Here is a 21,785-nt window from a genome sequence, read left to right as displayed (position 1 = left end):
GTTTCACTAGACGGGATTCGGGTGAGGCAGCTCGGCTGTTTGGCCTAAAAAAATAAATAAATGGACTGAACCACAGGGACGCCCTTGAATCACCTCACTGCTCCATGGAGCGAGCCCGGGGAAAGTTCTCCACTGCAGGCCCCCCCACCCCCCCACCCCGAATCCCATAAGACAAATGGCCGTGAATGATTGTGCTTCACCTTAAAGTGCCAAATGTAACACCTCCTCCTAACTGGAAAGGCACTCTCAGCCCGGTCAGAGTAAAGTCGGGTGAAAGTTTGACCTGAGGCTAGAGTACATTCCAACATGCTTCACTAGATTGGGCTCCACCACAAAGGCTCTCTCGCCCTTCCCCCGCAGCAACGAGTAGAGCGCTGTGTCCTTGGCAAAGCCTCCACGGCAGTGCAGTTCAGCCAGGTAGCTCAGGACCCGGTGGGCCGAAGGAGCTGAGAAAAGCATGGCAGGGGTGCAGCACTCGGTAACAGGCATGACGTTGTACAGGGCAGGAGTCAGCCGGCGCAACTCCAGTAGGTAGTGCCGGCCTACGAGCTCCACCAGCCCCATGCTGAACATGGCGAAGAAGAGGACGACGGGCCAGCTTGGCCCCGGGCGGCCGGCGAGCCGGATGTACGCCCAACTCAGCAGAGGCCCCAGAAACATCCCCACCCCGAACCACTCCAGAATCCTCATGGGCTCAGGGTTGATGTAGTGCTGAAGCCTCTCGGGGTGGTAGAGCTTCAGGTAGAGAGTATCGGCAAGCTGCGACTCAGAGAAGCGCACTCCCAGAAAGTGATGCAGGACAGGGAAGATCTCTTCGTCGGGGATGGCGTCGTCTTCCACCAGGAGGATGTGTTCCGGGTTGTAGGTCTGCAGGGATTTCTCCAGGCAGTAGGCGTAATCCTGCTTCTCCTTCTCGAACTGGTTCACGGGAGGGGCATCCGGGGAGCCCTCCCCAGCTTCCTCAAAGCGGCTGGCCAAGGGGAAGAAGTTGGCTAGCAGTTTGGCATCCCGGTGGCGGTCGGGGTCGCGTTCCACATTGCACAGCAAGAGCTGGTAGCCCCAGCAACGGGGGCCGCAGCGCCGGAGGAGGCGATGGAACCGAGACGCCACCTGGAGAACGTAGTGGAAGCCGGGCTGCCTGTCCACGGTGATGATCGTGATCACAAGCCAGGGCCGGGGCACAGGCGGTCCGGTCCAGGACGGAGACCCGTTAGTGGCCCGCAGCTCTTCGAAGTAGTGGAGGGCGGCCTGGCCTTCCTCTAGGTTCTGCTGCAGGAACTCCTGGCTCATACGATCTAGGTGCCACTGGCGCAGAAAGAAGTAGGAATAGAGGAGTCGGTGGCAGGCCAGTGGGGCCAGCAAGCCAAATGTAACTACGCTCAGGAGGAAGAGCTGGATGGAGAGGCTCGACCAGGATAAGCGGAGCCACCCTCGGGGGCGCATGACCGCTGAAGGAGAGGCGGCTGGGTCATGCTCATGGCCTAAGCTCAAGCATCTCCCTGCTGTTGGCTCTGTAGCCCGGCGAGCCAAGTTCGACCCTGGAAGGAGGGAGCAGAGCAAGGGAAGAGAGGGGAGGGGGATAAGTTGACAAAAAGTTGAAAAGTTGACAAGTACTTCAAAAATGCAGACTGAAATCGGAGCATCGGGACTGAACTCACGAACAAACAAATAGATGAAAGAATGAATTCTGGGCCAAGCGATCCCTGTTTGGCAAAGGCTTCTCTCTAGTTGTTCAGTGACCTATGATGGATCGCGTGTTCGAAACACGGACCCTGCCGTGAAAACAAAGATGGTTTGTGGCAGCAAAGTCAGTCCGGACACAGGAGGAAAGAAAACTAGGTTAAGGTGTAAAAGAAAAGGCGTAGTCAAGAAGTGAACAAAAACAGGAAAATGTGGCCCACAGAATGGGTACAGTATTCCAAGTCAATGAGGCTTCTCCCTGGCATTAAGTGGAAATATTTGCAAAGTTTTTGTTCAGGTTGGGAAATCCCTTTGTTGGCTGAAAAATATTTTCAGACTATAGCTGTTGGTAAAACCTGGGTTTTGGGTCTTAGGCAAGTCTCCCAAATGTGTTCCTTGCTCGGATTCTTCTATACACCCAGTTCTACCAGAATGCGTATTTTCACTACGCACTTTGGCTCATCAATCAATGGTATCTATTGAGCATTCACTGTGAGCAGAGCACAGTAGAGAAACAGTGTGGTTTAGTGGAAAGAGCATGGACTTGGGAGTCAGTGGTTGTGCGTTCTAATCCCAGCTCCGCCACTTGTCAGCTGTGTGACTTTGGACAAGTCACTTAACTTCTTTGTGCCTTGGTTACCTCACGTGGGACAACCTGATAACCTTGTATCTATCCCAGCACTTAGAACAGTGCTTGGGACATAGTAAGCTCTTAACAAAGACCATCACTATTATTATTATTACTAAGCCCTTGGGGGAGTATGATACAACAGAGTTGGCAGACAAGTTCCCTGCCCACAAGGAGCTTACAGTCTAGAGGAGGAGACAGACATTAATATAAATTATGGACACGCATGTAAGTGCTGTGGGGCTGCGGGTCGGGAATATCAGGTGCTTAAAGGGTACAGGTCCAACTGCAAGGGCAATGAAGAAGGGAGAGGGAGTAGAATACTGTTAGAGAATTACAGGACATATTTGTCTGAAAACCTGAGCCTGTTTGGATGTGGGATGCTGCAATGTTGGGAGAAATGGCTTGTGCACATGGGCACAAACCTTGGACACTGTGAGGGCTAAAGTCACAGTTTTCCAAGAACCCAACCCCGGCATTTTAGGGGAACAGTCCCTGATTTCTACCTTCCCCTTAGGCTGCTGCGTGGGCAATCTGGACAATCTTCATAAAGCCCATTGATGCTGCTAAGGGAAAAGGGGCTTCCTCCTCCCTCAGACTATGAGCCCCAGGTGGGACAGGGACTTATGTCCAACTCAATTGTCTTGTATCCACCCTAGTGCTTAGAAGAGTGCTTGACACATAGTAAGCGCTTAACAGGTACCAAGTTTTATGATCGGCAGTATTACTATTCATTTCTCCTAGGGAGGGAAAAAAAAACCCAAAGGCCTGAGGGAAGAAGTTACCGAACAGAGTTGATGAATAATAACTGTCTCCCCTAAGGACAACTGTTACCAAGTGTTGAGCTCCTTCAGAGCAAAAGGCTGCTTTTGGAAAGCTAGATTAAAGGGATGTGGAGAAATACTGAGTTTAGCACTTAGCATCTGCCAGCAGCCCGCGAAATCAAAGGCGCAGTTAAATTTTGCTTAATGCAGCCAGTAGACCAGTTTGTGTGATGATCTTAATGAATTTAAGTCAAGAGAAGGTTTATCTGGCACCATATTACACTGTACACCACCCTTGCCCCACAGGGGCTTTATAATATCATGGGAAGCAATTCATCTGATTGGGAGTAAAACTGAATATTTTAGACAATGTCAGGGAGTGTTTCATGCTTTAATTTAGGTTTGCTTTGCCCAGATGAATTTGCACAATCCCTGAAGGTACTCTCACCTTTTGGGACGAGGAACACATCAAACACACAGATTCAGAAAAAGCTCATTCATTTGGATTAGAGGGAGAAAGGGGAATCCAGGCAGAGTTGAAAATAGTATTTTAATTCAGTTTTACAACAGTGGCATGAGTCTCTCTGTCTGTGTGTGCTGTGCTGGAGGCAGGCTTGGCCTGGCTGTATTGCACTGGATAACAATCAGGGTGCAAGGAGTATAGACTGGCAAAGTGCCTGGAATATTAAAAGTTACAACAAGAAAGACTGGAGGAGGCACAAGGGTTAATGGAAGTGGAAAGCATTTTTATTTTTGTCCTAAATCCTGTCCAGGCAACAGGAAAAGAGTCTATTTTCGATAGATTCCATCCCTAGTGGGATCACAGAGTGCAGTGTTACAGAGTCTCCCTCTCAATTAATCAATCATATTGAGGGCTTACCATGTGCAGGGCACTGTACTAAGTGCCTGGGAGGGTACAATATAAGAGTTCCTAGACATGTTTTTTGCACTTTCCCTGATTTTTTCTTTAAACCTCATAAGGCGGCTGGAAAGCTCTGTGTTTCTTTCCCAAGTGCCTCAGCCCTTTGCAACTTAATTTAGGATTTCTTCTCCCCCCTAGACTCATTGTGGGCAGGGAATGTGCCACTTGTCTGCTGTGTGACCTTGGGCAAGTCATTTAACTTCTCTGGGCCTCAGTTACCTCATCTGGAAAATGGGGATCGAGACTGTGAGCCCCACGTAGGCCAGGGGCCGTGTCCAACCCGATTTGCTTGTAACCATCCCAGTGCTTAATACAGTGCTTGGCACACAATAAGCACTTAATGAATACCATAATTATTGTTATACTGTACTCTCCCCAGCGCTTAATACAGTGCTCTGCACACAGTAAGCACTCAATAAGTACAATCGATTGACTGACTTCAGCAAAGCGTATTTCCAGCACTTTCCTCTTTAGCTCAACACCTGCCCTCTAGTGTGTAGATTAGAAAGGGCAAAAGTACAAAAACAAGTGACCATTCATTCATTCATTCATTCAATCGTATTTATTGAGTGCTTACTGTGTGCAGAGCACTGTACTAAGGGCTTGGGAAGTACAAGTTGGCAACATATAGAGACAGTCCCCACCCAACAGTGGGCTCACAGTCTAGAAGGGGGAGACAGAGAACAAAACAAAACATATTAACAAAATAAATAGAATAAATATGTACAAATAAAATAGAGTAATAAATACGTACAAACATATATACATATATACAGGTGCTGTGGGGAGGGTAAGGAGGTAAGGCGGGGGAGGGGGAGGAGGAGGAGAGGAAGGAGGGGGCTCAGTCTGGGAAGGCCTCCTGGAGGAGGTGAGCTCTCAGTAGGGCCTTGAAGGGAGGAAAAGAGCTAGCTTGGCAGATGTGGGGAGGGAGGGCATTCCAGGCCAGGGGGATGACGTGGGCCGGGGGTCGACGGCGGGACAGGTGATCAATCAATCGTATTTATCAATCAATCGTATTTATTGAGCGCTTACTATGTGCAGAGTATGTGCAGGTGAGTACGAGGCATGGCGAGGAGATTAGCAGCAGAGGAGATTAGCAGCAGAGGAGCAGAGGGTGCGGGCTGGGCTGTAGAAGGAGAGAAGGGAGGTGAGGTAGGAAGGGGCGAGGTGATGGAGAGCCTTGAAGCCGAGGGTGAGGAGTTTTTGCCTGATGCGTAGGTTGATTGGTAGCCACTGGAGATTTTTGAGGAGGAGAATAACATGCCCAGAGTGTTGCTGGACAAAGACAATCCGGGCAGCGGCGTGAAGTATGGATTGAAGTGGGGAGAGACAGGACGATGGGAGATTGGAGAGGAGGCTGATACAGTAATCCAGACGGGATAGGATGAGAGCTTGAACGAGCAGGGTAGCAGTTTGGATGGAGAGGAAAGGGTGGATCTTGACAATGTTGCGGAGGTGAGACCGGCTTTCAGCCTCTCGATTAGGGGGATGGGAATTAGTGAGGTTTTACTGAATATTTCCACAGGCGTATGTATTCATTTCATGCACTTTGAATCCTCATCTGCACTCAGGAGGGAAGAATATTAGATCAGAGGCAGCAGCTTGCCCTTTCACAGTACAAGCCTCTGTCACAGGAGAAGGCCTACCCTAATCTTGAAGTGATCATCAGGTTTCTATCCTTTCCCCTTTCTCCTCCCCCTCAGCACCATCTGCTTCATAACTGTTTCAGAATCATGGTGGCTACGTGAGGGTCTGAGTCTGCCTGGAAGATAATGCCATAATTTAGCAGCAGGTCTAGATTGGAGCCAAGAGCTAGTTGATTTTTTTTTCTTCCCTCAAAAACACCACAGTTGTAAACTTCTGGGTCCAAACCTGCCTGGGAGACTGGAGGGAGGAGGGAGAGGCATTTCTTTACTAAATAACTCTTGGCAAGGGCAGGGCAACTCATTATAAAACCTCCTTTCCCAGGGTTAGGTATTTGTTCTTCTGCTGCTGAATAGTGACATGTATCAAACATCTTCTGTGGCCTATTTCCCCTCAGAGATATCTAAATGAAGTACTAGTACATTTCAGGGGGAGGGGGGCGGGAGGAGAGAGCCATTAGTACAATCTATGCCTGCCAACTCTGTTGTACTCTCTCAAGTGCTTAGTACAGTGCTTTGTACCTAGTAATCACTCAATACTACTGATGATGATGTGGGAAAAGAGCTAGAGAGGCCTGAAACACAAATCTCCCAGAATGCTTGGCAGTGACTCTGGCCTGAAAAATCTTGTATTGCTAATTAGCACTTTTATTTTTTGAAGTGTTTTCCCTTCAATTATCACATTCATTTTCATAAGATCCCTGAGGTGCGGAGAGGCAGATAGTATTAGCCCCTTTTTCCAGTTGAGGAAGCAGGCCCAAAGCAGTTAAGTGACTTGCCCCGGTACAAACTGCAGGCCACTGGCAGCACTGGGACTAAACCTAGGTCTCCCGACTCCCAATCACATACTTCCGTCATCAGCCCATGTCACTTCCGAGATCAAAAGCAAAACGATTTCGCATAAGTTGCACTTTGATGGAACAATCCACTTTTCCTTGACTGAAATGGGGTGAAGAAACCTATCTGTAGAACCCAGGGTCGGCCCTAAGGCATGGGACAGGCATGGGCCTGGGTGTTGCCAGGGTTCCAACCCTTCTTTGGGGCCTGGGGAAAAATTCCATGTGGAACTCCCTGAAGTAGAAGGCCCTTGCGAAGTGATTTGGGTGATTACTGCACCCAAAGTAGCGCCACCCCTCCCCTCAGTAATATAACACGGAAGTGTCCTGCCTGGGTGTACCACTGCCTAATTCGGGCCTCGGTAGAGCCCATGGAGCCAAGGGGGCTCCTGGCTTTAACCTCTAGAAGAAACTTTCAAACAATTCAGAAAGGAGCCATGCATGATCTTTTCCCCAAACTGACTTCTTTATCTACCCCCGGCCTCCTTCAATTTCCTCTTCCCCAGCCCCTGCTACTCTCACCTGGAAATTTCTCATAGCCAATTCCCACAGAACCGACCTACACACCCTCCCCATTTTCTTCGATTTTCCGTACCACTCACTTTTACTGTCCTTCCAACCGGTAGGACCCGCTGGCTAATTAAAGGGGCCTCCCTCTTCTGCCTTGAATTCACAGGTCCCCGCAGGTTAGAATTCGACAACATCTCGACTGAGTTTTCTTTGGGAGAAAAGGCCGAAGGAGGTCTTGGCCACGGCTAACTTTCTAGCCCCCACACCCCCTCCGGTCCCTCCGGCAAGCCTATAAATGGCATCTCCTTCCCCGGTCTCACCTTTATAAGGCAGCAAAGACTTCGACTCCAAAATTCCCAACTCCCGCAACCCCCGCGGCTTTCTCCTTTGCCTCAATTGCTCCTCGATTCCGAAAGGCAGGGGGATTTCTGCTGTGGTTTGTGCTGGCTAGGGCTCTTCCCTTGGCTCTCCAGGCTCCAGCGCAGAGAAGAGGGTGGGACTTCAAAGCGGGGCGATGCCACCGGGTCATGTGACCCCAGCAGCCAGCTCCCCGACCTCCGACCGGGCTGGAGACGGAAAAACCAAGAAAAGCTCCCGCGTCCAAAAGCCCCGAGGGAGGAAAGGGCTACAGCCGAGCTGGGGGTCGGCTTTTTCTGCTTTTAATCTCAACCTGCCCGAGTAACGGTTTCGCGGCTGGGAATAGCTACCCCAACTTGTGCTTGCGTACTTTCGCGTGGCGTATGCGGGCGGGGAGGGGAACACCTTAATTTTGTCAGAGGCACCTTTTTTTTTTCTTTTTTCGCTTTATCTGCGTCTCTTCCGTCTCCACGTTGGTCAATTTAGGACACGTTCGTTCGCCACTGTTTCTTCTCTCCAGCGCTTAGAACAGTGCTTGGCACATAGGAAGCGCTTAACAAATACCATTATTACTACTCTCCCCTACGAAACGGTCCTGCCTCTAAGCAGTCGTATTTATTGAGCAATTACTATGGGCGGAGCACTGTACTAAGCGCTCGGGAGGGTGCAGTGTAACAAGAGAATAGACGCATCCCTCTCCCCTCCGCAACGAGCTGTGTGCAGAGCAACTGCTTTTGCTTTTTAGGGTTAATAATAATAATAATAATGATGGCATTTGTTAAGCGCTTACTATGTGCCAAGCACTGTTTTAAGGCGGATGCAGCGTGGCTCAGTGGAAAGAGCCCGGGCTTTGGAGTCAGAGGTCGTGGGTTCAAATCCCGGCAACGCCACTTATCAGCTGTGTGACCTTGGGCAAGTCATTTAACTTCTCTGAGCCCCATTTCCCTCATCTGTAAAATGGGGATGAAGACTGTGAGCCCCACGTGGGACAATCTGATTACCTTGTATCTACCCCAGCGCTTAGAACAGTGCTTGGCACATAGTAAGCGCTTAACAAATACCAACATTATTATTATTATTACAAGGTGATCAGGTTGTCCCACGTGGGGCTCACGGTCTTAACCTCCATTTTATAGATGAGGTAACTGAGGCACAGAGAAGTTAAGTGACCTGTCCAAAGTCACACAGCTGACAAGCGGCAGAGGCGGGATTAGAACCCATGACCTCTGACTCCCAAGCCCATGCTCTTTCCACTGAGCCACGCTGCTTCTCTTAACCAAACCAGCGTTCTGACACAGCCTTCCCATAAGTCTGGCCCCATCAGTTCTGAAACCTCACTCTAATAAGCATCTTGAAATTCCATGAACGGTGCCAACTCAATTTAAAGTCGTCCTCAGAGCTGGTGGCTTCTCACTTTCACTTTAATGCCGGCCATCAATGGGCACACCTATAGATCAGTGGTGTTTATTGAGTGCTTACTGTGCACAGAGCATTATACTGAGCGCTCGGGAGAGTAAAAATACAATGGAATTAGTGGGACATTCCCTGCCCATATCACCCCACTCAATCAGTCGTATTTATTCATTCATTTGTTCAACCGTATTCATTGAGCACTTACTGTGTGCAGAGCACTGTACTAAGCGCTTGGGAAGTACAAGTTGGCAACATATAGAGACGGTCCCTACCCAACAACGGGCTAACAGTCTAGAAGTGTTTAGTGAGTGCAGAACACTGTACTATTCTTCATCTCCCCCCGCCTCCCTTGAAGAACTCATTTGTTCCCATGGCTTCAACTACCATCACTGTGCAGATGATTCCCAAATCTCCCTCTCCAAGCCTGAGCCCTCTCCTTCTCTGCAGTCTCTCATTTCCTCCTGCCTTCAGGACCTCTCTACTTGGATGTCCAACCGACACCTCAAACTTAGTATGTCCAAAATAGAACTCCTCAACTTCCCATCCAAACCCTGTCCTCCCCCTGACTTTCCCATTACTGTAGACAGCACCACCATCCTCCCAGTCTCACAAGCCCATATTCTTGGCATTGTCCTTGACTCTTCTCTCTGATTCAACCCCCATATTCAATCTGTCATCAAATCCTGTCGGTTCTACCTTCACAACATTGCTAAAATCCACCCTTTCCTCTCCATCCAAACTGCTACCACGTTGATCCAAGCACTTATTTTATCCTGCCTTGACTACTGCATCAGCTTCTTTGCTGACCTCCCTGCCTCCAGTCTCTCCCCACTTTAGTCCACACTTCAGTCTGCTGCCCAGATCATTTTTCTACAAAACCATTCAGTCCAGGTTTCCCCACTCCTCAAGAACCTCCAGTGGTTGCCCATCCACCACTGCATCAAACAGAAACCCTTTTAAATCACTCAATATCCTTGCCCCCTCCTATCATGTTGATTTCTTACAACTCAGCACATTCACTTCACTCTATCACCCGACCTACTCATTGTACCTCAATCTCGTCTACCTGGTAGCCAACCCCTCGCCCAAGTCCTGCCTCTGGCCTGGAACTTCCTACCCCTTTATACCGGATAGACTATCACTCTCCCCATCTTCAAAGACTTATTAAAAGCACATCTCCTCTAAGAGGCTTTCCCTAAGCTCTCATTTCCCCTACTCCTTCTCCCATCAGCAACACCCTTGTGCTTGGATTTGTACCCTTTATTTACCCCACCTTAAGCCCCACCACCACTTATGTACATATCTATAATTCATTTGTCTATATTGTCTGTCTCCTCCTCTAGACTGTAAGCTTGCGGTGGGCAGGAACCATGTCTACCAACTCTGTTATATTGGACTCTCCCAAGCACTTAGTACAGTATGCTGCACACAGTAAACGCTCCATAAATATCAATGATGGACTGACTGAAAGGCTCATAACTCTCAACTTCAACCCAATGTTCTAACTACTACAGTTTGTTGCCTCTTTCAGTGCTTCAACCTCAAGATCGATCTACCTCTCATGACCAGAAATACTATTTTAAAAGCTGATCTTGTGAGTCCACATGTGATTAAAAGGATTGGTATATCAGCTGCAGGATCTGCCTTGCTCAACACACATAGCCTGTTGAGATTAGTACTATCTCAATTTGTAGGTCCTTGCTTCACATTTTAAAATGGTGTAACAAGAGGCCATATGGAGGTAGGAGTTTAAAGGATTTTTTTTTCCTAACAACATTTGTGTGGAATGGTATTTTCAGAAAATACGTGACTGCTACACATTGCATTTCTTTTTTGCTTTTTATCCAAAGGACTTAAAGTACTTTACAGAGATAAACTCAACCATGCTAATTAGCTCAGGCAGAAATCATTACAGAAATTGTGCTGAGCATAAATGACATCAGTCCATGGGTAAGAACGTTAATGAAAAATGAAAATACTATCCATTGTTCTGGTACAGCCACTTATTGACTGTTCTCTCTGTGGATTATCCAGGGTTATCTTTCCTGCTGCTCTGGTCTGCCTTTTGAAATTTTGACTCTTGATTAGCTCTTCAATTTAAGGGCAGAGAAAGGAAGTGAAACTCAAAGACTTTGGTTTGCTTTGCTTCTTGTTTTCAATCCAGATAGAAAGTTTGATGGGGGAAATCAAAACAAATCAATCAGTCAATTGTATTTATTGAGTGCTTACTATGTGCAGGGCACTGTACTAAGCGTTTGGGAGAGTACAAAATAACAATATAAAAGACACACTCCCTGCCCACAATGAAATGACAATGAAGGTTTTCTTTTTTGTATTTGCTGTAGATTTCAATTATCAATACTAGTCCTGACCCAGTTATTGTGGAAAATTTAGAGTTGGCTACATTCTCCTTTTTCAGGTTTCTTAAACTTTTTGTACTCAGATGAACCATCCCAGTATGCTACTGGTCAGAACCAAAAGGGCCAGTGAAAACTTTTGTAAAGTGTTTTTTTTTAAAAAAAAAACAGTCTTGTAGGGTTTTTTAGTACCAATGTATCACCTAATTATATATGAAGAATATTCCCAATAGCCTGGTGAATTAGGTGTTCTAAGGTGTCACAATGTTCTTTGTAGTATGTCTGTACAAGACAAAATAAGACATAGAACCAACTTTTCAGTTCCAAAATGTTCTAAAGATCCAACCTCCATTTTTGGTGGCTGCAGGAAGATCTATTTCATTTCAATCCTTTTTTTCAAAAAATAATTTGTGCCAAGGGAGAAAGGTGATACAGCAGCTCTTCGAATGGCAATATGAATTATGAAATCACAGGAAAGAGCCTGGGCCTGGGAGTCAGAGGAACTGGAGTCTAATCCCAATTCAGCCACTTGTTTGCTGTGTGATTTTGGGAAAGTCAGTCAACTTCTCTGAGCCTCAGGTTCCTCATGTGCAAAATGGGGATTAAATCCTTCATTCATTCATTTGACCGTATTTATTGAGCGCTTACTGTGTGCAGAGCACTGTACTAAGCGCTTGGGAAATTCAATTCAGCAACAAATAGAGACAATCCCTGCCCACAACGGGCTCACAGTCTAGAAGGGGGGAGACAGACATCAAAACAAACAGGCATCAGTAGCATCATTATAAATAAATAGAATTATAGATATATGCACATCATTAATAAAATAAATATAATTATAAAGATGTACACATATACATAAGTGCTGTGGGGCGGAGGGGGGTAGACAAAAGCGAGCGAGTCGGAGCAATGGGGAGGGGAGGGGAGGGAGAGCAGAGGAAAAGAGGGGTTTAGTCTGGGAATCATGTCTGCTTACTCTGTTGAGCTGTACTCTACCATTGAGGGATTAATAATAAAAATATCAAATTAAAATTACAGTCCCTTTTATTCCTCTACACACCAAGAGTTGCAGCAACTTAAATAATCCCCTCCATTTCTCATTTACAAATTTGCTGCTCCTTTCCAGGTTTCCTAATCCCGGTTATAAATTATTTTTCAACGATAGGGCAGCAACAAAGGATACTTGGACTAACAAATATTGATCAATGGAATTAGGAGGAGACAACTAGGAACCTACTTGTAATGCCCCACACTTCGAGCTGTGGTTTAGTGGAAAGAGCACGGGTTTGGGAGTCAGAGGAACTGGAGTCTAATCCCAATTCAGCCACTTGTGTGCTGTGTGATTTTGGGAAAGTCAGTCAACTTCTCTGTGCTTTAGTTACCTCCTCTCTAACATAGGGATTAAGACTGTGAGCCCCACGTGGGACAACCTGCTTACCCTGTATCTATCCCAGTGCTTAGAACAGCGTGAAGCAGCGGAAAGATCCTGGGCTTTGGAGTCAGAGGTCATGGGTTCAAATCCCAGCTCCGCCAACTGTCTGCTGTGTGACTTTGGGCAAGTCACTTAACTTCTCTGTGCCTCAATTACCTCATCTGTAAAATGGGGATTAAGACCGTAAGCACCCTGTGGGACAACCTGGTCACCTTGTAACCTCCCCACCACTTAGAACAGTGCTTTGCACATAGTAAGTGCTTAATAAATGCCATCATCATCATCAACAGTGCTCGGCACATAGTAAAAGCTTAACAAATACCATTATTATCATTATTATCTAGGAGCCAACTGGTATATGCCTTTGGAACCAATTAAGAGTGTTAACTAGTGTATAGCAGTATGTGTATACATGTGTGTGTGTACCCAGGAAATCTGTAGTAATAATGACAATAACAGCAACAATAATAATAATACCAATTCTGTTACTACTAATTTAATCAGATTGGCCACGTCCCTGTCCCACATGGGGTTCACAGTCTTAAGTAGGAGGGAGAACAGTCCCCATTTTACAGATTGTGTTGACCAACTGTATCATACTCGCCCAAGTGCTTAGTACAGTGCTATGCACACAGTAAGTGCTTAATAAATACCACTGATTGATTGTTAGGAAGAAAAAGCAAAGTGTTTAAAACCACCAACCACACAGTCTACTGCCAGTAATTCTATTGGAGACTGCTAATTACAAACAGGACCAAGTGACGGGCTAACAAGTTAACTACTCAGTTTCTAATCTAAAGCCAGTCTCTATAAGGGAGGAACAATTACTTGTGTACAGCATTAAGAAGTGTGAGTGTTTCAGGAAGAATCTGTAAGTTACCAGCTAAATTTGAGTCAATTAGTTCATCAGATTCCTTTTTTTTCCTCCTGTGAATGCTGAATAAAGTCTTGTCTACTACCTCAAATTTGTCTATCTCGCCTTCAGACTCCTCACCCATGTCCTGCTTTTGGCCTGGAACGCCCTCCTTCCTCCTACATAGCCAACCGACGATCACTCTCCCCACCTTCAAAGCTTTATTAAAATCCCATCTTCCCCCAAAAGCTTTCCCTGACTAAGCCTTTATTTCCTCTACTCCCTCTTTCTTCTGTGTTGCCCTGGCACTTGGATCTCTACACTTTATCCACTCCATCTTCAGCCACCCAGTGCTCATGTACATATCCCTAATTTAATGTCTGTCTCCCCTTCTAGACTATAAACTCCTTGTGGGCAGGGAATATGTCCACCAATTCTGTCATATTGTACTTTCCCAAGCGTTTAGTACAGTGCTCTGTGTACAGTACGCACTCGGTAAATACGACTGATTGATGATGAAGAAGAAGCTGAAAAACTTTTACTGAGGGTCTACCGTGCTGGGTCATATTTATCACTGTATTCCATGGAGACAGTGGACATGTTCAACAAGTCTGCACAGGGCAAGATAGACATCTGTTGAAAAAAAAAAGACTGACTAGGGAAGATTTACTGATTGGATAATAATAATGGCATTTATTAAGCGCTTACTATGTGCAAAGCACTGTTCTAAGCTCTGGGGGGGTTACAAGGTGATCAGGTTGTCCCATGGGGGGCTCACAGTCTTAATCCCCATTTTACAGATGAGGTAACTGAGGCACAGAGAAGTTAAGTGACTTGCCCAAAGTCACACAGCTGACAATTGGCGGAGCAGGGATTTGAACCCATGACCTCTGACTCCAAAACCCGTGCTCGTTCCACTGAGCCACGCTGGATGTGACTTTTCAGTCTGGTAACTGTTGCCAACAGGGCTCATTCCTTTGCTCTGGTCTGTAAGGATTTACAATTTAAATTTGGTTTCTGCAAAAGCTTCCACTGGGGAACAGAAGAAGCTTTTAGACTTTGTAAAACCAAATAACTCTCCTTGTAACTCTATATTTTACACCAGGCAAAACAGGAACAACTCTTGCAAAATTCCAGCCTCCTCACTTACCTAATCTCACCCATCTGTTGGGCTAGGAAAAAGGCTCCACTTCCTCTGTCCAGTGACTCCCCTGTACCACCATACTTGGACAGCAACGGTGTGATCATCTCCGCCCTCCTGCCGCCCCAAATTCCCACCTTTCCCCTCAACCAGGAAAAGCACCCACCTGGCAGAAATCACTTCTTCTCAAAGTAACTGTCATTTAAGTCTCTGTTTTTTGCAGTTTGTCATGGAAGAAGCCCCGCTCCCTCTTCCTAGCCCAACCTTCCCTGGTTTCCACAGCTTGAGTTTCTCTGAACTTCCCAGCTCCCTCTGGCTCTCCCCCACCTTATTCGAGGCCTAGTGGAAAGAACTTGGGCCTGGGAATTAGGAGAGCTGGATTTTCAGCCTGGCTGTGTCACTGTGTATAACTTTGGGCAAGTCACTGAACTTCTCTGTGCCTCGGTTTCCACGTGTAAATGGGGATTCGAAACCTGTTCTCCCTCCAACCTTCTTAGACTGTCAGCCCTGTGTGGGAGAGGGACCGTGTTGAACCTAATTACCTTGTGTCTACCCCAGTGCTTAGTATGGTGCTCTTAACAAATACCACAATTATTATTCATTCATTCATTCATTCAATCGTATTTATTGAGTGCTTACTGTGTGCAGAGCATTATACTAAGTGCTTGGGAAGTACAAATTGGCAACATATAGAGACAGTCCCTACCCATCAATGGGCTCACAGGCTAGAAGGGGGAGACAGACAACAAAACAAAACATGTGGACAGGTGTCAAGTCATCAGAATAAATAGAAATAAAACTAGATGCACATCATTAACAAAATAAATAGAACAGTAAATATGTACAAGTAAAATAGAGTAATAAATCTGAACAAACATATATACAGGTGCTGTGAGGAGGGGAAGGAGGTAGGGCGGGGAGATGGGGAGGAGGAGAGGAAAAAGGGGGCTCAGTCTGGGAAGGCCTCCTGGGTATTCTATTTCTGTATCTATTCTTTAACTGATGCATTTCTTCTACATCTCCAAAGCTCCTGGGTTCCTTCTCTAGACTGTAAGCTCCTTATGGGCAGGAAATATGCCTGCTTAATCGGCTGTATTGTACTCTTCGAAGCGCTTAGTACCATGCTCTCCCAAAGTAAGCACTCAATAAATACCATTGATGGATTGATTGATTCAGGCGTCCTGCTGCTCCTGGAACCACCACTGGACACCCCCCCCCCCCCCCAGGGCTTAGTACAGTGCTTGGCACATAGTAAGCACTTAACGAATACCATAATAATTATTATTATTATCACCCCAGCTACTTCTCTTGTTGCCCTCTCAGGATCGCACCTGGAGAGTTGCCAGTACTCTACCAATCTCAGCTATGGGAGGGAGAGTCAAACAGAGGCCTACCCATTCCATCCCTAGTTTGGCCAGTGGCTAGTGAGTGGAAGGCAAGCTGCTACAAGTCAAAACTCAACTGTGCTGGGCAGCAGTGGCAAAGGAGAGGGTCAAGGGCGGAGACTCAAATTTATTGCGCGGAACAAGGCTTCGGTAAACCACTTCTGTGTTTTCACCAAGAAAATTCTATGGGCACACTACCAGAATGATTGCAGAGTGAAGTGGAGTGTTCTGGGGGAGATCCCCAGTGGCTATCAATTAATCTGCGCATCAGGCAGAAACTCCTCACCCTCGGCTTCAAGGCTCTCCATCACCTTGCCCCCTCCTACCTCACCTCCCTTCTCTCCTTCTACAGCCCAGCCCGCACCCTCCCCTCCTCTGCCGCTAATCTCCTCACCGTGCCTTGTTCTCGCCTGTCCCGCCGTCGACCCCCGGCCCACATCATCCCCCTGGCCTGGAATGCCCTCCCTCTGCCCATCCACCAAGCTAGCTCTCTTCCCCCCTTCAAGGCCCTACTGAGAGCTCATCTCCTCCAGGAGGCCTTCCCAGACTGAGCCCTGTCTTTCCTCTCCCCCTCCTCCCCCCTCCATCCCCCGCATCTTACCTCCTTCCCTTCCCCACAGCACCTGTATATATGTATATATGTTTGTACATATTTATTACTCTATTTATTTTACTTGTACATATCTATTCTATTTATTTTATTTTGTTAATATGTTTGGTTTTGTTTCTGTCTCCCCCTTCTAGACTGTGAGCACACTGTTGGGTAGGGACTGTCTCTATATGTTGCCAACTTGTACTTCCCAAGCGCTTAGTACAGTGCTCTGCACACAGTAAGCGCTCAATAAATACAATTGATTGATTGACTGATTGATGTGTCAATGGAGTCCTATGGCAAGACAAGACCTCTCTATTGGTGGTCACCTCCTCCTGGGGCTGGACTCGGGTAGAATGTGGGGAGAGCAAGTGGTGGTTGTCATGGCAGTGGCAGGAGGAGGAAGGGGTTCGGAAGAACAAGGTCATTTTTTCTTCTTTTGTTATTAATGGCATTTGCTAAGTGTTTACTACAGGCACTGTACTAAGCTTGGAGGTAGATACAAGCTAACTGGATTGGACACAGTCCTTGTGCCACATTGGGTGCCCAGTCTTAGTCCCTATTTTACAGACGAGGGAACTGAGGTCCAGAGAAGTGAAGTGACTTGCCCAAGGTCACGCAGCAGACAACTGGTGGAGCCAGGATTAGAACCCAGGTCCTTCTGACTCCCAGGCCTGTGCTCTATCTGCTAGGTCACACTGCTTTGTTGACCCTTGACCCTTAACCCTCTCCTAGAGCCCAGAGCAACCACTCATCTGGTTTTATACCAGACAGTCCAGTTTTTAGCTGACCTGTCTGTCTTCTGTCTGGTACAGACACGACACCGGACACCTATGTATGGTAGCTTCATCTCAAGCGCCAAGCTGTCTCTCGTGCCTCCAGGGACTTGGAAGAGAAATGTTAAGGCCAGGAAGCCCCCAGAGAAACGTTCTAGGCTTCGGAGGCTTTAGGTGGACTTCCACCCATAATGGGGCAGGACAGGTTATGCTGCGGGCCTGACATAGTGCATGTGATGTCATGTGAAGAGTGGCCACTTGTCTGGTTTCAATAACAATAATAATGATGGTATTTGTTAAGCACTTACCATGTGCCAAGCACTGTTCTAAGTGCTGAAGTTGCGATGGATGGCCTGGATTTCAGCTGGTCTCCCCCCGTCTGGTACCAATATGGTACCAGATGCTTTTATAACAGCCATAATAACTACGATATTTGTTAAGAAATTACTACATGCCAAGCACTGTACTAAGTGCCGGGGGAGATACACGATAATCAGGCTGGACGCAGTCCTTGTCCCGTGTGGGGCTCCCAGTCTAAGTAGGAGGGAATATGACTGAATCCCCATTTTGTAGATAATGGAATTGAGGCACAGAGACGTTAAGCGACTGACCCAAGGTCACACAGCAGGCAAGTGGCAGAGCTGAGATTAGAACCCAGGTCCTCTGACTGCCAGACCCATGCTTTTCCCACTAGCCCACGCCACTCTGCTGCTTTATGGATATTTACTTTCAGCCCCTGGCCTCCCTGGTTCCTGCTGCCAAGTTTTGTGGCTCAGACACAGTGCCTGAGTTCACACAGACCAGGGAGCGGAAATGCAATGGTTCTGGAGCAACTGGGGGCAGGGAAGGGGTGGAAGTCAGGGCTCGTTGGAAGAATGCTCTAGTTTCCAGTCACTTTGGGCCGAAATGGGTAGTAGACTCCTGCAAAAATGATGTCAAGTGCCGACATGTGTAGGCGTGTGTGTGTGTGTGTGTTACGTGCAACCCAGGTTCTGGACTGTCAAGTGCCACTGAGGACCTTAGAAAGAAAAGGTGCGTTGAGTGATGGTGAAGGAGAGGGAGGCTGTGGAGAGAAAAAGGGGGAAGTTTGAAAGGTGGGGGTGCCAGTAAGGAAAAGAGAGAGCTCTCTCTCTGTTTTCACCTGTCTCTCACCTGTGTCCCATCTTTTCTTTTGCCTCTGTTTCCACCTGTCTCTTCCTTCCCTGGCTTTTTCTCCCGCTGAGCTGGCTTGAATGTGGTTGAAATATTGGGTGAGAGTGGTGCCAGGTGGAGAATCTGAATGTAAGGAAGAAAGGATATTGAGCCCGTTGTGATGAGGAGGGGAAAAGCACCTAGTTTTCCTCTGGGGACCACCATAGTAACCACAGCAATGTTTCCTTTGAGAGCCTGTTTTAGTCAGTGTTTGGAACTGCATGCCCATCATCATTCAAGTCCAGTGGATTGTTTTCTAGTGCCTTAATGAGTAAATTGAATGGAATACAAATTTATACATATATATTAGTGTTTGATGCTGTATACACTGAATGCAAATTTATGATCCCCATATTCAGTAAGGAGTGGCCTTTTGTGTTGGAATGAAAAGCAGAAACACAAAAATCCCTACTGTGGAAAAAAATCAGGGTTTACTGTACAGGCAGTAGTTCTCCCAGATTGAAGTCCGGAGACTGTTCAGTATCATCACGGTCATCACCAAGGCAAACTCAGGAGATGGTAACCAGGATGAATGACTGATGTGCCAAAACAAAGGGCGTTGGATGGCTGGTGCCCTTGTGGGGCTCTCTGGGTCGTGTTTGACCCTGAGGGACTTCTTACTTGCTTTGAGCTCCGATGAGGCACGGAGCCACTTGAGGCCAATTAGGAGAATGGTAGTGAAGTAAAGAAGTTTCTGTTCCCAAACCTCTCTCCCCGCCACCAATCTTTGGCTCACCCAGGGTGTTTGGTTGTTCCTTTTTTTTGCCTAGTGATGACCCTGACCATTATCATCTGCCATTTCTCATAGAAGAGACTGAGTTTTCTTTCCTAGTTACATGTTCGTTTAGGAATGATAAGACTGATGTCCTGCTGACAAGGTTTCAGCAGCTTTGGCTAATGTTTCTATTGGGAAAGGCCGATTCTGATTTCTCAATTTGCTGCTTCTACCATTCTATTCTCTCCACATGCCATCCCCCCCACACCTCCCCTCTTGACAACGTAAAGTACTCCAGTTAAGCCGAAGTAGGCACCTACGAAGAGGACATTAAAAAAAATCGTATGAAAGCTGTCCTCAAATCTAACCTTTTAAAATGCTGGATTTATTTTACATTTTGGGAGACCCTGGACAAGGGACATTCCAAATGGAGACGCAGCATGGCCTAGTGGATAGTGCATGGGCCTGGGGGTCAAAAGGACCTGGGTTCTAATTCCCGCTCTGCCTCTTGTCTGCTGTGTGACCTCGGGCAAGTCACGATTGTCTCAATTACCTCAATTACCACGATTGTCTCGATGTCTCAATTACCTCATCTGTAAAATGGGGCTTAAGACTGTGAGGCCCATGTGGGACATGGACTGTGTCCAACCTGATTAGCTCATATCTACCCCAGTGCTTACAGCAGTGCCTGGCACATAGTAAGTGGTTAACAAATACTATCATTTTTTTTTTAAATGGAGAATTAAAGGTAGACAAGATGTCCCACATTGATGCCTCCCACTGTCAACGTTAAGTATACACCAAGTATGGATACAATTAGTTCTCCAATAATATGGGGGTCATGTTCATGAACCCCACATTAAAGAAAAGTACTGCTATAATACATGCATCTAAGGCAGCATGGCCTAGTGGAAAGAGGATAAGTCTGGGAGTTGGGAGACATGAATTTTAGACCGAACCGTCCCACTTGCCAGCTGTGTGATCTTGGGCAAATCACTGAACCTCTCTGTATTTCACTTTCCTCCTCTAGAAAAAAGGGGATAAGAGACCTGGGCACTTATACCTAAAATTTCCAACAGTGTCTGTTTCTCATAAAAGCTTTCACATAAAGCTTTTGTTGGTGCCATTTCAGCTCACCATACAGTAGAAGTTTGGCTACCCTAGTGTCATCCGTTTTTCTCGTATGCTCTATTCAGAGAGGCTGTGTTGTAACATAGCAACATAGCAGTGGACTGCTGTAGGGGAAATGTCCCGAGGAAGCAGTAAAGCATAACCTCAATTCAGCACCACGGCTAAAAGTTGGGAGAGAAATGAAACACAGACCAATTTGGTAGCCTGCAATTCAAAAAAGGAGGGGTTAATTTTAAGCAGGGAGAATCATGAAACAAGAAAACAGCACCAGGCACAGCAAACAACAAACACGTGAGCAGAAGAGATACTATTTGTGTGCACGTTGTGTGACTGGGACTGTGATTCCCACACTGGTTTTTTCAATGACGATAATAATAATTGTGGTATTTGTTAAGCATCTTTTTTGTGCTATTTGTGAAGCATTGACTACGTATCAGGGACTGTACTAAGCACTGGGGTAGGTACAAGTTAATCAGGTTGGACGCAGTCCCGAATCCCCATAGGGCTCAGAGTCTTAATCCCCATTTGACAGATGAGCTGAGTGAGACCCAGAGAAGTTAAGTGACACAGCAGGCAAGTGGCGGAGCAAGGATTAGACCCCAGATCCTTCTGACTTCCAGACCCGCGCTCTATCCACTAGACCACACTGCTTCCTATGTGCCAGGCACTGTACTAAGCACTGGGGTAGCTGCGAGCTAATCAGGTTGGACACAGTCCCTGTCCCACGTGGGGCTCACAGCCTGAATCCCCATTTTACAGATGAAGTAACTGAGGCATAGAGAAGCATAGTGACTTGCCTAAGGTCACACAGCAGATAGGTGGCAGAGCTGGGATTAGAATCCGGGTCCTCTGACTCCCAAGCCTGTGTTCTTTCCACGCTGCTTCTCTTTTCAGTCCCCCACACGTCGGTAGGTGAACCACCACCAGTAGCGCCACCTTCTAAGGACAAGGGGAGCCAGTCGGCCTCTCTGTAACTTGAGGCGTTCATTCATCAAATCTAAAATCCAGGCCAATCTGGGCCCGAGCATTTTTTGCTTCTAATCCGGGTCATGTAACACCAGCAGTCCAGATGCTTGGAAATGAGCGTGACTTAGAGAAGCAGCGTGGCTCAGTAGAATGAGCCCGGGCTTGGGAGTCAGAGGTCATGGGTTCTAATCCCGGCTCCGCCTCGGGCAAGTCACTTAATTTCTCTGAGCCTCAGTCCCCTCATCTGTAAAATGGGGATGAAGACTGAGCCCCACGTGGGACAACCTGATCACCTTGTACCCCCACCCCCAGCGCTTAGAACAGTGCTTTGCATATAGTAAGCGCTTAGCAAATGCCATCATTATTATTATTATTATTAGCAAATACAAGCTCTACAGAGTCCTCTACCTTGGGAAGGTCTGGACACCCTCGTTTCTCGCCAGGTCTCCTGGAGCTGCTGGGCCCTCGTTTCCTTGGAAACAGAGGCCGGCCG

At 47.0% G+C, this 21,785-nt stretch overlaps 1 protein-coding gene and 1 non-coding gene across 3 annotated transcripts; one reads left to right on the top strand and one right to left on the bottom strand.

Annotated features, from left to right (window-relative positions):
* Positions 1–171: 171 nt before the first annotated feature.
* Positions 172–21,749, bottom strand: PGAP4 (post-GPI attachment to proteins GalNAc transferase 4). Of its 2 annotated transcripts, XM_038769814.1 has the most exons (4): positions 21,701–21,749; positions 18,442–18,564; positions 7,304–7,549; positions 172–1,538 (listed from the first exon to the last, which is right to left on the bottom strand). In XM_038769814.1, the coding sequence occupies exon 4, from the start codon at positions 1,441–1,443 to the stop codon at positions 256–258; it is 1,188 nt and encodes a 395-aa protein (XP_038625742.1). In that variant the 5' UTR covers positions 1,444–1,538; positions 7,304–7,549; positions 18,442–18,564; positions 21,701–21,749; the 3' UTR covers positions 172–255. The 2 variants fall into 2 exon arrangements, with proteins under 2 accessions (XP_038625742.1, XP_038625743.1); XM_038769815.1 differs by lacking the exon at positions 7,304–7,549 and having other exon boundaries at positions 21,701–21,743.
* Positions 15,850–15,987, top strand: LOC119948522. Its single transcript, XR_005456913.1, has one exon. It is a non-coding gene; the product is annotated as a small nucleolar RNA SNORA7 (small nucleolar RNA).
* Positions 21,750–21,785: the final 36 nt, after the last annotated feature.

The sequence above is a fragment of the Tachyglossus aculeatus genome, chromosome X4, assembly GCF_015852505.1.
Source record: "Tachyglossus aculeatus isolate mTacAcu1 chromosome X4, mTacAcu1.pri, whole genome shotgun sequence".
In the NCBI taxonomy this organism is placed as follows: Eukaryota; Metazoa; Chordata; class Mammalia; order Monotremata; family Tachyglossidae; genus Tachyglossus; species Tachyglossus aculeatus.
This window is presented reverse-complemented; position numbering and strand designations above follow the sequence as displayed.

Bases quoted from the DNA above. Each gene is read 5' to 3' on its own strand.
- PGAP4 (XM_038769814.1), bottom strand. From the start codon at position 1,443: ATGCGCCCCCGAGGGTGGCTCCGCTTATCCTGGTCGAGCCTCTCCATC.